This window comes from Bufo gargarizans, chromosome 5 (genome assembly GCF_014858855.1).
Source record: "Bufo gargarizans isolate SCDJY-AF-19 chromosome 5, ASM1485885v1, whole genome shotgun sequence".
NCBI lineage: Eukaryota > Metazoa > Chordata > Amphibia > Anura > Bufonidae > Bufo > Bufo gargarizans.
The window spans coordinates 3,100,760-3,115,211 of record NC_058084.1 but is presented as its reverse complement, the minus strand read 5'-3'; the positions used below and the strand labels follow the sequence as shown (position 1 = coordinate 3,115,211).

General features: G+C 53.9%; 1 protein-coding gene across 6 annotated transcripts in view; it reads left to right on the top strand.

The window, feature by feature from the left end:
- Window positions 1-12,637, top strand: part of SLC52A2 (solute carrier family 52 member 2) — a 48,256-nt gene extending 35,619 nt beyond the window's left edge. For all 6 annotated transcript variants that reach the window (XM_044292791.1, XM_044292794.1, XM_044292793.1 and 3 more), the window contains 4 exons: window positions 1,800-1,933; window positions 3,450-4,308; window positions 7,801-7,924; window positions 12,328-12,637. In XM_044292791.1, the coding sequence (XP_044148726.1) occupies window positions 1,810-1,933; window positions 3,450-4,308; window positions 7,801-7,924; window positions 12,328-12,534 (1,314 nt within the window). In that variant the 5' untranslated portion in view covers window positions 1,800-1,809 and the 3' untranslated portion in view covers window positions 12,535-12,637. The remainder of the gene's footprint in view (window positions 1-1,799; window positions 1,934-3,449; window positions 4,309-7,800; window positions 7,925-12,327) is intronic.
- Window positions 12,638-14,452: the final 1,815 nt, after the last annotated feature.

Sequence of the window (14,452 nt, the reverse complement as noted above, 5' to 3'; positions counted from 1 at the left end):
AGCTTAGATTGGGGGGTCTGTAGAGCTGAGGGTCTGAGGCACAGCTTAGATTGGGGGGGTCTGTAGAGGTGAGGGTCTGGGGCACAGCTTAGATTGGGGGGGTCTGTAGAGCTGAGGGTCTGGGGCACAGCTTAGATTGGGGGGGCTGTAGAGCTGAGGGTCTGTGGCACAGCTTAGATTGGGGGGTCTGTAGAGCTGAGGGTCTGGGGCACAGCTTAGATTGAGGGGTCTCTAGAGCTGAGGGTCTGGGGCACAGCTTAGATTGAGGGGTCTCTAGAGCTGAGGGTCTGGGGCACAGCTTAGTTTGGGAGGGTCTCTAGAGCTGAGGGTCTGGGGCACAGCTTAGATTGGGGGGTCTGTAGAGCTGAGGGTCTGGGGCACAGCTTAGATTGGGGGGTCTCTAGAGCTGAGGGTCTGGGGCACAGCTTAGATTGGGGGTCTGTAGAGGTGAGGGTCTGGGGCACAGCTTAGATTGGGGGGGGGTCTCTAGAGCTGAGGGTCTGGGGCACAGCTTAGATTGGGGGTCTGTAGAGCTGAGGGTCTGGGGCACAGCTTAGATTGGGGGGTCTGTAGAGCTGAGGGTCTGGGGCACAGCTTAGATTGAGGGGTCTCTAGAGCTGAGGGTCTGGGGCACAGCTTAGTTTGGGAGGGTCTCTAGAGCTGAGGGTCTGGGGCACAGCTTAGATTGGGGGGTCTGTAGAGCTGAGGGTCTGGGGCACAGCTTAGATTGGGGGTCTGTAGAGGTGAGGGTCTGGGGCACAGCTTAGATTGGGGGTCTGTAGAGGTGAGGGTCTGGGGCACAGCTTAGATTGGGGGGGGGGGTCTCTAGAGCTGAGGGTCTGGGGCACAGCTTAGATTGGGGGTCTGTAGAGCTGAGGGTCTGGGGCACAGCTTAGATTGGGGGGTCTGTAGAGCTGAGGGTCTGGGCACAGCTTAGATTGAGGGGTCTCTAGAGCTGAGGGTCTGGGGCACAGCTTAGTTTGGGAGGGTCTCTAGAGCTGACGGTCTGGGGCACAGCTTAGATTGGGGGTCTGTAGAGCTGAGGGTCTGGGGCACAGCTTAGATTGGGGGTCTGTAGAGCTGAGGGTCTGGGGCACAGCTTAGATTGGGGGGTCTCTAGAGCTGAGGGTCTGGGGCACAGCTTAGATTGAGGGGTCTCTAGAGCTGAGGGTCTGGGGCACAGCTTAGATTGGGGGGTCTCTAGAGCTGAGGGTCTGGGGCACAGCTTAGATTGGGGGTCTCTAGAGCTGAGGGTCTGGGGCACAGCTTAGATTGGGGGGTCTGTAGAGGTGAGGGTCTGGGGCACAGCTTAGATTGGGGGGTCTGTAGAGGTGAGGGTCTGGGGCACAGCTTAGATTGGGGGGTCTGTAGAGGTGAGGGTCTGGGGCACAGCTTAGATTGGGGGTCTGTAGAGGTGAGGGTCTGGGGCACAGCTTAGATTGGGGGTCTGTAGAGGTGAGGGTCTGGGGCACAGCTTAGATTGGGGGGGGGTCTCTAGAGCTGAGGGTCTGGGGCACAGCTTAGATGGGGGGGGGTCTCTAGAGCTGAGGGTCTGGGGCACAGCTTAGATTGAGGGGTCTCTAGAGCTGAGGGTCTGGGGCACAGCTTAGATTGGGGGGTCTGTAGAGCTGAGGGTCTGGGGCACAGCTTAGATTGGGGGTCTGTAGAGCTGAGGGTCTGGGGCACAGCTTAGATTGGGGGGTCTCTAGAGCTGAGGGTCTGGGGCACAGCTTAGATTGGGGGGGTCATTTTTCAGGAGTTGCTCTCTATAGATGTCCTCTTGCTGTCTTCTCTTCCAGATCAGAGAACATGGAGGTGTCCGGCCACTCGATTCTCACCCATGTCCTGGTCGCCCTCTTTGGGATGGGTTCCTGGGTGTCTGTAAACTCCTTGTGGGTGGAGCTTCCTGTTGTTGTGAAAAATCTTCCAGAAGGTGAGCACAGGGATATGCGAGCCCCTCCCCCGCGGTGTCCTCCATTGTCCCTGTATGGACCGTAGTGTGGGAGGTGCTGGCTGAGGGATTTCAGGGGGTAAGGACCATGATGTCCCTTCATCTGACACAGCGTGATGGCCTAGCAGACAGCCCCCAATATCTCAGCTTCCTGCTTGTTGTCAGTGTTATGTGGGGGTGGGGAATATTGGGGGTCTCTGCAGCCGCAGCGCATGATCAGCAAATACCGAGATATAACAGCAGTTCACATCCTGGTCTGGAGCCGCTGTTCTGCCCGGGGCCTCTAGATGGCGACTCAGGATGAGCTGCCTACATCAGTGGCTTTAAGCGGTATTACAGTTACGTTACCCTGTGGATAGGAGATAACTATTAGACTGGTGGGGGTCCTACTGCTGAGACCCCCACAGATCAGGCATGTGCGTGACCGCTCCATTTATTTCTATGGGAGTTCAGGAGACAGCAGCGTACAGCACTCAGCTGCGGTCACACATCTCCATCATGTCTTGTACTCCAGTCACCTCCAGAGCTGCAGTCACACGTGTCCATCATGTCTTATACTCCAATAACCTCCAGAGCTGCGTTCACACTTCTCCATCTACATCATGTCTTATACTCTAGTGTGACCGCAGATCTGGATGTGACTGGAGGCTAGGACATGATGGAGATGTGTGACCGCAGCTCTGGAGGTGAAATCTCCATCATGTCACATCCAGATCTGCGATCACACATCTCCATCTACATCATGTCTTATACTCCCAGTCACTTCCAGAGCTGCAGTCACACACCTCCATAATTTTTTTTATACTCCAGTCACATCCAGATCTGCGGTCACATATCATCATGCCTCATACTCCAATCACCTTCTGAGCTGCAGTCACACATCTCCATATAAATCATGTCTTATACTCCAGTCACATCCAGAGCTGCAGTCACGTCTTATAATACAGTCACCTCCAGAGCTGCAGTCACTTCTCCATCATGTCTTATACTCCAGAGCTGCATTCACACTTCTCCATCTACATTATGTCTTATGCTCCAGTCACCTTCAGAGCTGCAGTCACACATCTCCATCTAAATCATGTCTTATACTCCGGTCACTTCCAGAGCTGCACTCACATGTCTCAATCATGTCTTATACTTCAATCACCTCCAGAGCTGCAGTCACACTTCTCCATTATGTCTTATACTCCAATCACTTCCAGAGCTGCAGTCACACTTCTCCATCTCAATCATGTCTTATACTCCAGTCACATCCAGAGCTGCAGTCACTCTTCACAAGTCTCAATCATGCCTCATACTCCAGTCACCTCCAGAGCTGCAGTCACACTTCTCGATCGCAATCATGTCTTATACTCCAGTCACCTCCAGAGCTGCGCTCCCAGTTGTCAGGGTGCTGCTCTCAGTACGGCCGCGGTGTACTCTCTGAGGGCTGCTGTGGCCCCTTCAGTCGGGGCCCTCCTTTTCTGCAGGGTTACTCTCTCTGTCTTGTCTCCCGCAGGCTGGAACCTCCCGGCGTATCTCACCGTGCTCATCGCCTTCGGGAACATCGGGCCCCTGGCCGTCACGCTGGCGCACCGCTTCTGTCCGCCTGGTGGTCTGTCGGAGCCGTGGCTGATCCGCTCGGTCCACGCCCTGAGCCTGCTGTCTGCAGCCTTCCTGGCGCTCTTCTGGGAGCGGCAGGTGGTTGTGGCGGGCGAGGTGCACTCGGTGCCGTACCTGCTGCTGGCGTACCTGCTGGCGCTCGGCTGCTGCACCTCCAATGTCACCTTCCTGCCCTTCATGTACAGCTTCCCGGGGCAGTACGTGCGCAGCTTCTTCATCGGCCAGGGCCTCAGCGCCCTCTTCCCCTGCGTGATGGCACTGGGCCAGGGCGTGGGGCGGCTGGAGTGCAGGAACAACACCTTTGGGAACGGCACGGCCCCCCACTACATGCAGGAGAACTTCACTGCCTCCTCCTACTTCTGGGGTCTCTTCGCCCTCCTCGTGGTCTCCGCGTTCTCATTCTCCATCCTCATATTCTGGAGACAACGAGTCGAGAAGGAGCCGGAGCAGGAACTCGGGGGCTCCAGTGTTCCTCAGGATGGTGATGGCTCCGAGGACTCGTACCCCCTGAGGTCACCAGAGCAGGAGAAGTCACAAGACACCACCATGGTTGTGGGGCCAACGTTCTGGACCTCCAGGAACATCTACCTGCTGCTCCTGCTGGCACTGTCCAACGCTCTGACCAATGGCGTCCTCCCCTCCGTACAGACGTACAGCTGCCTGCCCTACGGAGCGGACGCCTACCACCTGTCCGTAGTCCTCAGCAACATCGCCAACCCGGCCGCCTGCTTCATCGCCATGGCTGTTCTATGCAGGTGAGACCAGGAGGGGGGTGTAATGTGTGTGATGTCATCAGCAGGGGGCGGGGCTGTGACAACCTCTCAGACAGGATATACAGGCAGGTTGTCAGCAGTAATAGATGTTAGGGGTGACTGACTGTCATATGAGATGGCTTCCCCGATCATCACACCAGCAGTTGTCAGCCCTGCCATGAGAGGGACACATGTGGTGTCAGGGTGTCCTGCACATATCACTGAGCTGTTAGTGTCCTCGTATCACTACTAGTGGTGACTGACCGACTGCCATATGAGATGGCTTCCCCGATCATCACACCAGCAGTTGTCAGCCCTGCCATGAGAGGGACACATGTGGCCGCTGGATGTCCTGCAGATATCACTGAGCTGTTAGTGTCCTCGTATCACTACTAGTGGTGACCGACTGCCATATGTGATGGCTTCCCCGATCATCACACCAGCAGTTGTCAGCCCTGCCATGAGAGGACACATGTGGCTGCAGGATGTCCTGCAGATATCACTGAGCTGTTAGTGTCCTCGTATCACTACTAGGGGTGACCGACTGTCATATGAGATGGCTTCCCCGATCATCACACCAGCAGTTGTCAGCCCTGCCATGAGAGGACACATGTGGCTGCAGGATGTCCTGCAGATATCACTGAGCTGTTAGTGTCCTCGTATCACTACTAGGGGTGACCGACTGTCATATGAGATGGCTTCCCCGATCATCACACCAGCAGTTGTCAGCCCTGCCATGAGAGGGACACATGTGGTGTCAGGATGTCCTGCACATATCACTGAGCTGTTAGTGTCCTCGTATCACTACTAGGGGTGACCGACTGTCATATGAGACGGCTTCCCCGATCATCACACCAGCAGTTGTCAGCCCTGCCATGAGAGGGACACATGTGGCCGCTGGATGTCCTGCACATATCACTGAGCTGTCAGGGTCCTCGTATCACTACTAGGGGTGACCGACTGCCATATGCGATGGCTTCCCCGATCATCACACCAGCAGTTGTCAGCCCTGCCATGAGAGGGACACATGTGGCGGCAGGATGTCCTGCACATATTACTGAGCTGTTAGTGTCCTCGTATCACTACTAGGGGTGACCTACTGTCATATGAGATGGCTCCCCCGATCATCACACCAGCAGTTGTCAGCCCTGCCATGAGAGGGACACGTGGTGGCAGGATGTCCTGCAGATATCACTGAGCTGTCAGTGTCCTCGTATCACTACTAGGGGTGACTGACTGTTATATATGATGGCTCCCCCGATCATCACACCAGCAGTTGTCAGCCCTGCCATGAGAGGAGCACATGTGGTGTCAGGATGTCCTGCAGATATCACTGAGCTGTTAGTGTCCTCGTATCACTACTAGGGGTGACTGACTGTTATATGAGATGGCTTCCCCGATCATTACACCAGCAGTTGGCACAGCGTGTTGCTCCACAGAAAAGGCAGGACTGAAGAGATCACCATCAGACTCCGTACTCCAACCCAACCGTCGTGGGATCCCAAACAGAACCTGGGTTCATCGCTGAAGACGATACAGGTCCAGTCGGTAGAGGTCCAGGTTTCTCATTCATGATATCACTGCAAAGAAGCCGATGGTGGCAGGAAATGGCAGGACACATAATGGGTGCAGACACCAAATCTCCTTCTGCCAAGCACCTGGATATGGTCCGGGCAGAGGTAGGGGTGTAATGGGGGGCCGCCTGTGTCTGGATGGTGGACAACAAATCTGTGCTCGTGTTTGTAGGCGGGTCACATAATCCTCTCTACTGATGTCTGTCTGGGTCGTCTGGAGCCTGTTGACCATGCGTGCCCTCATGTAACCACCCCTCCCATCATCTCCTAACAGCGAGGTCAGAACGGACTTGATGGCAGAAAGTCATCGAAACGACCGTCCTGCTTCTCAGTCCAACTGTCACATGGGCAAAATGTCTTCCAATGCGTCAGAGGCATGTCTGCCAGTCACCTATCTCTCAGCAAGAGGTTTACTGCCCAAAAGTAGCTTCTGAGATCTTTTTATAGGACATCAGTGAAAGCACTTTTACCCCATCTTGTGGCAAGACGCAGTAACTAATCAGACCACCCCTGTAATCATTACATATCTGACAGACAGAACTGCAGGACAGGCCCAAATCCGACATTTCCATCTGGGGCGCGATGCCAATGAGTGTAATAAGTATCACAGGGCGTCCATGTCTACTCTACAGCGCTCAGTAAAGTTTGTGAACCCCTTAAGGACTGGTTAGAGATTTTTAACTCTGATAGATACACCTAGGAGTTCACAGGCAGGAGTTACATAAAGGAAGGAGCAGGGTCCCAGCAGCACAGAGGATGTCAGGAGAGGAATGTGCTGATCTTGTGGAGGTCACAGATAAGGAGCAGGGTCCTCCCAGCAGCACAGAGAATTTCAGGAGAGGAGTGTGCTGATCTGGTAGGAGGTCACAGGATGAGAGTTACAAAGTGGAAGGAGCAGGGTCCTCCCAGCAGCGCAGAGGATTTAAGGAGAGGAGTGTGCTGATATTGTGGAGGTCACAGGCTGAGAGTTACATTTTGGAAGGAGCAGGGTCTCAGCAGCACAGAGTATTTTAGGAGAGGAGTGTGCTGATCTGGTAGGTCACAGGGTGAGAGTTACATAGTGGAAGAAGCAGTCCCAGCAGCACAGAGGATGTCAGGAGAGGAGTGTGCTGATCTAGTGGAGGTCACAGGGTGAGAGTTACATAGTGGAAGGAGTAGGGTCCCCAGCAGCACAGAGGATTTCAGGAGAGTAGTGCGCTGATCTTGTGGAGGTCACAGGCTGAGGGTTACATAGTGGAAGCAGTAGGGTTCCCAGCAGCACAGAGGATTTCAGGAGATGAGGGTGTTGATCTGGTAGGAGGTCACAGGATGAGAGTTACATAGTGGAAGGAGCAGGGTTCCCTGCAGCACAGAGGATTTCAGGAGAGGAGTGTGCTGATCCTGTGAGGGTCACAGGATGAGAGTTACATAGTGGAAGGAGCAGGGTTCCCAGCAGCACAGAGGATTTCAGGAGAGCAGTGTGCTGATCTTGTGGGAGGTTACGGGATGAGAGTTACATAGTGGAGGGAGCAGGGTCCCAGCAGCACAGAGGATTTCAGGAGAGGAATGTGCTGATCTTGTGGGAGGTCACAGGATGAGAGTTACATAGTGGAAGGAGCCGGGTCCTCCCAGCAGCACAGAGGATTTAAGGAGAGCTCTTCTCTGTGTGTGTTGTATACCAGCAGGTGCCTTGTTTTTCCGCCCTCCCCATGATTGGGACATGAGTTGCTGATGCACAGAATAAAGGATGCTTTATTAACAGCGGGCAGTGGTGACGCCCGATCCCGCACCAGCTCCGTGTGTTTTTGTACATTCCAGAGCTATTTGGCAGGGAGTAAACCTTGTGACAGTCACATGCGTGCCAAGCCGCGTGGTGCGATAGGTTAGGTAGAGATGATCTGCAGTGAGCCATCCGTGGTTAATGGCTTTTCTTTCCTTTCAGGTCTTCTCTGGGCCTCGGTGTGATCATGGTGGTAGGAGTCATATTTGGGGGGTACCTGATGGCCCTGGCCGCCCTCAGTCCTTGCCCTCCCTTGTTGGGCAGCACGGCAGGTGTAGTCTTGGTGGTAAGTATTGCTAAGGTGTTGTAGTTCACTCCACATAGGCCCCATATCAGCAGTGCAGTATCTACCCTCCATGAGCTCCTCAGTAATAGTACTAGCTCCACCATCTTCCTTGCTCCACCAGCCACAGGTAAATCTAGTCAGTGAGGTGTGGGCAGGGAACAGGGACCTGCAGACAGAAGGACTATTGAAGCTGGATGCACAGGGGGCAAGGAGCCTCCTGATTTCTTCATAGCTGTGGACATTTCATCCCCTGCTTCCAGCAGGGGATGGAGAAACTGCAGACTTGTTTGGGTACAGGTCTTCCTGCAAGAAGCTGGAGGCTCCAATAGAATGTCTTCCCTTTGGACCTGGGTGATTTAAAGCTTCAGTCAGTGTTCAATACCCCCATGAGGCTGGTAAACAGGCCCCTAGGTGATAATCTAGCCATCACATGAGGGTCCCATTAATGGCCCTTATATACATTCACCACATCAGTGTTACTGCAGGACTCGGAGCCATTCAGAAACAGGTCAGTAATACTGGGAGAGAAGTCAGGGTGAGATCAGGGCTCGGGGACCATTCAGAAACAGGTCAGTAATACTGGGAGAGAAGTCGGGGCGAGATCAGGGCTCGGGGACCATTCAGAAACAGGTCAGTAATACTGGGAGAGAAGTCGGTGAGATCAGGGCTCGGGACCATTCAGAAACAGGTCAGTAATACTGGGAGAGAAGTCGGGGTGAGATCAGGGCTCGGGCCATTCAGAAACAGGTCAGTAATGCTGGGAGAGAAGTCTGGGTGAGATCAGGGCTCGGGGACCATTCAGAAACAGGTCAGTAATACTGGGAGAGAAGTCGGGGTGAGATCAGGGCTCGGGCCATTCAGAAACAGGTCAGTAATACTGGGAGAGAAGTCGGTGAGATCAGGGCTCGGGCCATTCAGAAACAGGTGAGTAATGCTGGGAGAGAAGTCAGGGTGAGATCAGGGCTCGGGGGCCATTCAGAAACAGGTCAGTAATACTGGGAGAGAAGTCGGGGTGAGATCAGGGCTCGGGACCATTCAGAAATGGGTCAGTAATACTGGGAGAGAAGTCGGGGTGAGATCAGGGCTCGGGACCATTCAGAAATGGGTCAGTAATGCTGGGAGAGAAGTCGGGGTGAGATCAGGGCTCGGGACCATTCAGAAATGGGTCAGTAATACTGGGAGAGAAGTCGGGGTGAGATCAGGGCTCGGGACCATTCAGAAATGGGTCAGTAATACTGGGAGAGAAGTCGGGGTGAGATCAGGGCTCGGGACCATTCAGAAATGGGTCAGTAATACTGGGAGAGAAGTCGGTGAGATCAGGGCTCGGGACGATTCAGAAACAGGTCAGTAATACTGGGAGAGAAGTCAGGGTGAGATCAGGGCTCGTGCCATTCAGAAACAGGTCAGTAATACTGGGAGAGAAGTCAGGGTGAGATCAGGGCTCGGGGACCATTCAGAAACAGGTCAGTAATACTGGGAGAGAAGTCGGGGGGAGATCAGGGCTCGGGACCATTCAGAAACAGGTCAGTAATACTGGGAGAGAAGTCGGGGGGAGATCAGGGCTCGGGCCATTCAGAAACAGGTCAGTAATACTGGGAGAGAAGCCAGGGTGAGATCAGGGCTCGTGCCATTCAGAAACAGGTCAGTAATACTGGGAGAGAAGTCAGGGTGAGATCAGGGCTCGGGACCATTCAGAAACAGGTCAGTAATACTGGGAGAGAAGTCGGGGGGAGATCAGGGCTCGGGCCATTCAGAAACAGGTCAGTAATACTGGGAGAGAGGTTGGGGTGAGATCAGGGCTCGGGCCATTCAGAAACAGGTCAGTAATACTGGGAGAGAAGTCAGGGTGAGATCAGGGCTTGGGACCATTCAGAAACAGGTCTGTAATACTGGGAGAGAAGTCAGGGTGAGATCAGGGCTCGGGACCATTCAGAAACAGGTCAGTAATACTGGGAGAGAAGTCGGTGAGATCAGGGCACGGGGGCCATTCAGAAACAGGTCTGTAATACTGGGAGAGAAGTCGGTGAGATCAGGGCTCGGGACCATTCAGAAACAGGTCAGTAATACTGGGAGAGAAGTCAGGGTGAGATCAGGGCTCGGGCCATTCAGAAACAGGTCAGTAATACTGGGAGAGAGGTCAGGGTGAGATCAGGGCTTGGGACCATTCAGAAACAGGTCAGTAATACTGGGAGAGAGGTCAGGGTGAGATCAGGGCTCGGGACGTTTTAGAAACAGGTCAGTAATACTGGGAGAGAAGTCGGTGAGATCAGGGCTCGGGGGCCATTTAGAAACAGGTGAGTAATGCTGGGAGAGAAGTCAGGGTGAGATCAGGGCTCGGGACCATTCAGAAACAGGTCAGTAATGCTGGGAGAGAAGTCGGTGAGATCAGGGCTCGGGACCATTCAGAAACAGTTCAGTAATACTGGGAGAGAAGTCGGTGAGATCAGGGCTCGGGACGTTTTAGAAACAGGTCAGTAATACTGGGAGAGAAGTCGGTGAGATTAGGGCTCGGGACCATTCGGAAACAGGTCAGTAATACTGGGAGAGAAGTCAGGGTGAGATCAGGGCTCGGGCCATTCAGAAACAGGTCAGTAATACTGGGAGAGAAGTCGGTGAGATTAGGGCTCGGGACCATTCAGAAACAGGTCAGTAATACTGGGAGAGAGGTTGGGGTGAGATCAGGGCTCGGGACCATTCAGAAACAGGTCAGTAATACTGGGAGAGAAGTCGGTGAGATCAGGGCTCGGGGGCCATTTAGAAACAGGTCAGTAATACTGGGAGAGAAGTCTGTGAGATCAGGGCTCGGGACCATTCAGAAACAGGTCAGTAATACTGGGAGAGAAGTCAGGGTGAGGTCAGGGCTCGGGACGATTCAGAAACAGGTCAGTAATGCTGGGAGAGAAGTCTGTGAGATCAGGGCTCGGGGGGCCATTCAGAAACAGGTGAGTAATACTGGGAGAGAAGTCAGGGTGAGATCAGGGCTCGGAGCCATTCAGAAACAGGTCAGTAATACTGGGAGAGAAGTCTGTGAGATCAGGGCTCGGGGGCGATTCAGAAACAGGTCAGTAATGCTGGGAGAGAAGTCAGGGTGAGATCAGGGCTCGGGACGTTTTAGAAACAGGTCAGTAATACTGGGAGAGAAGTCTGTGAGATCAGGGCTCGGGGGCCATTCAGAAACAGGTCAGTAATACTGGGAGAGAAGTCAGGGTGAGATCAGGGCTCGGGACGATTCAGAAACGGGTCAGTAATACTGTGAGAAGTCGGTGAGATCAGGGCTCGGGACCATTCAGAAACAGGTCAGTAATACTGTGAGAAGTCGGTGAGATCAGGGCTCGGGACCATTCAGAAACAGGTCAGTAATACTGGGAGAGAAGTCAGGGTGAGATCAGGGCTCGGGACCATTCAGAAACAGGTCAGTAATACTGGGAGAGAAGTCAGGGTGAGATCAGGGCTCGGGACGATTCAGAAACAGGTCAGTAATACTGGGAGAGAAGTCAGGGTGAGATCAGGGCTCGGGGACCATTCAGAAACAGGTCAGTAATACTGGGAGAGAAGTCAGGGTGAGATCAGGGCTCGGGACCATTCAGAAACAGGTCAGTAATGCTGGGAGAGAAGTCAGGGTGAGATCAGGGCTCGGGGGCCATTCAGAAACGGGTCAGTAATACTGGGAGAGAAGTCAGGGTGAGATTAGGGCTCGGGGGCCATTCAGAAACGGGTCAGTAATACTGGGAGAGAAGTCGGTGAGATCAGGGCTCGGGACCATTCAGAAACGGGTCAGTAATACTGGGAGAGAAGTCGGTGAGATCAGGGCTCGGGGACCATTCAGAAACAGGTCAGTAATGCTGGGAGAGAAGTCGGTGAGATCAGGGCTCGGGGACCATTCAGAAACAGGTCAGTAATACTGGGAGAGAAGTCAGGGTGAGATCAGGGCTCGGGACCATTCAGAAACAGGTCAGTAATGCTGGGAGAGAAGTCGGTGAGATCAGGGCTCGGGGGCCATTCAGAAACAGGTCAGTAATACTGGGAGAGAAGTCAGGGTGAGATCAGGGCTCGGGGACCATTCAGAAACAGGTCAGTAATACTGGGAGAGAAGTCGGTGAGATCAGGGCTCGGGGACCATTCAGAAACAGGTCAGTAATACTGGGAGAGAAGTCAGGGTGAGATCAGGGCTCGGGACCATTCAGAAACAGGTCAGTAATACTGGGAGAGAAGTCAGGGTGAGATCAGGGCTCAGCACAGCTGAGTTCTTCTATTCGATGTCCCCAGGAGATCACAATCCAATCTTCATATCTCACAGAATGTATCACCCCGATCATCTCTTATCCCCAGGAACTTACAATCTAATCTCCGTATTTCCCACAGTATATTACTCTTATCATCCTTCTTCCGATGTGTTTACACAGGTCATGTCTTGGTCCCTCTTCTTGGGTCTCTTGTCGTACCTGAAGGTTGTGATTGGCAGTCTGCTCCATGAAGCTGGTCACAGCGCCCTCCTGTGGTGTGGTGCAGCCATCCAGGCCGGCTCTTTGGTGGGTGCACTGGTGATGTTTCCCATGGTCAGCGTCTATCACCTGTTCCAGAGTGGCAGAGATTGTGAAGACAGCTGCTGAGGAGGTTGTACCTGGCCTGCCCTGTGAGGAGGTTGTACCATGTCTGCACTCCATGCCTTTCATCTCAGGATCTTTTTATAGAAATTAAATGTTTTTCCACAAAGTGCTGTCTGTGTAAGTCATTGTGTGGATGAGCCCCTCACGTCTGATCTCTGCGTGTTCCTGAAACTTTGAACTCAGAATATCAGTAGACAAACGTTCTGACTCTTCAGCAAGCTGTCCATCTAGGTCTGACCGCAGGGACACATAGTGATGCTGTGGTGCATTACGGTGGTGTACCGGGGATGCTGTGGTGCATTACGGTGGTGTACCGGGGATGCTGTGGTGCATTACGGTGGCGGTGGTGTACCGGGGATGCTGTGGTGCATTACGGTGGTGTACCGGGGATGCTGTGGTGCATTATGGTGGTGTACTGGGGATGCTGTGGTGCATTATGGTGGTGTACTGGGGATGCTGTGGTGCATTACGGTGGTGTACCGGGGATGCTGTGGTGCATTACGGTGGTGTATCGGGGATGCTGTGGTGCATTACGGTGGTGTATCGGGGATGCTGTGGTGCATTACGGTGGTGTACCGGGGATGCTGTGGTGCATTACGGTGGTGTACCTGGGATGCAGTGGTGCATTACTGCTGTGTACTGGGGATGCTGTGATGCATTACGGTGGTGTACCGGGGATGCTGTGATGCATTACGGTGGTGTACCTGGGATGCTGTGGTGCATTACGGTGGTGTACCGGGGATGCTGTGGTGCATTACTGCTGTGTACCGGGGATGCTGTGGTGCATTACGGTGGTGTACCGGGGATGCTGTGGTGCATTACAGTGGTGTACCGGGGATGCTGTGGTGCATTACTGCGGTGTACCGGGGATGCTGTGGTGCATTACTGCGGTGTACCGGGGATGCTGTGGTGCATTACTGCTGTGTACCGGGGATGCTGTGGTGCATTACTGCGGTGTACCGGGGATGCTGTGGTGCATTACTGCTGTGTACCGGGGATGCTGTGGTGCATTACAGTGGTGTACCGGGGATGCTGTGGTGCATTACAGTGGTGTACCTGGGATGCTGTGGTGTACCTTGGATGCTGTGGTGCATTACGGTGGTGTACCTGGGATGCTGTGGTGCATTACGGTGGTGTACCTGGGATGCTGTGGTGCATTACGGTGGTGTACCAGGGATGCTGTGGTGCATTACGGTGGTGTACCGGGGATGCTGTGGTGCATTACGGTGGTGTACCGGGGATGCTGTGGTGCATTACTGCTGTGTTCCGGGGATGCTGTGGTGCATTACGGTGGTGTACCAGGGATGCTGTGGTGCATTACTGCTGTGTACCGGGGATGCTGTGGTGCATTACAGCAGTGGTGTACCGGGGATGCTGTGGTGCATTACGGTGGTATACCAGGGATGCTGTGGTGCATTACTGCTGTGTACCGGGGATGCTGTGGTGCATTACAGCAGTGGTGTACCGGGGATGCTGTGTACCGGGGATGCTGTGGTGCATTACTGCTGTGTACCGGGGATGCTGTGGTGCATTACTGCTGTGTACCGGGGATGCTGTGGTGCATTACAGCAGTGGTGTACCGGGGATGCTGTGGTGCATTACTGCTGTGTACCGGGGATGCTGTGGTGCATTACAGCAGTGGTGTACCGGGGATGCTGTGGTGCATTACAGTGGTGTATCGGGGATGCTTTGGTGCATTACTGCTGTGTACCGGGGATGCTGTGGTGCATTACAGCAGTGGTGTACAGGGGATGCTGTGGTGCATTACAGTGGTGTATCGGGGATGCTTTGGTGCATTACTGCTGTGTACCGGGGATGCTGTGGTGCATTACAGTGGTATACCAGGGATGCTGTGGTGCATTACTGCTGTGTACCGGGGATGCTGTGGTGCATTACTGCTGTGTACTGGGGATGCTGTGGT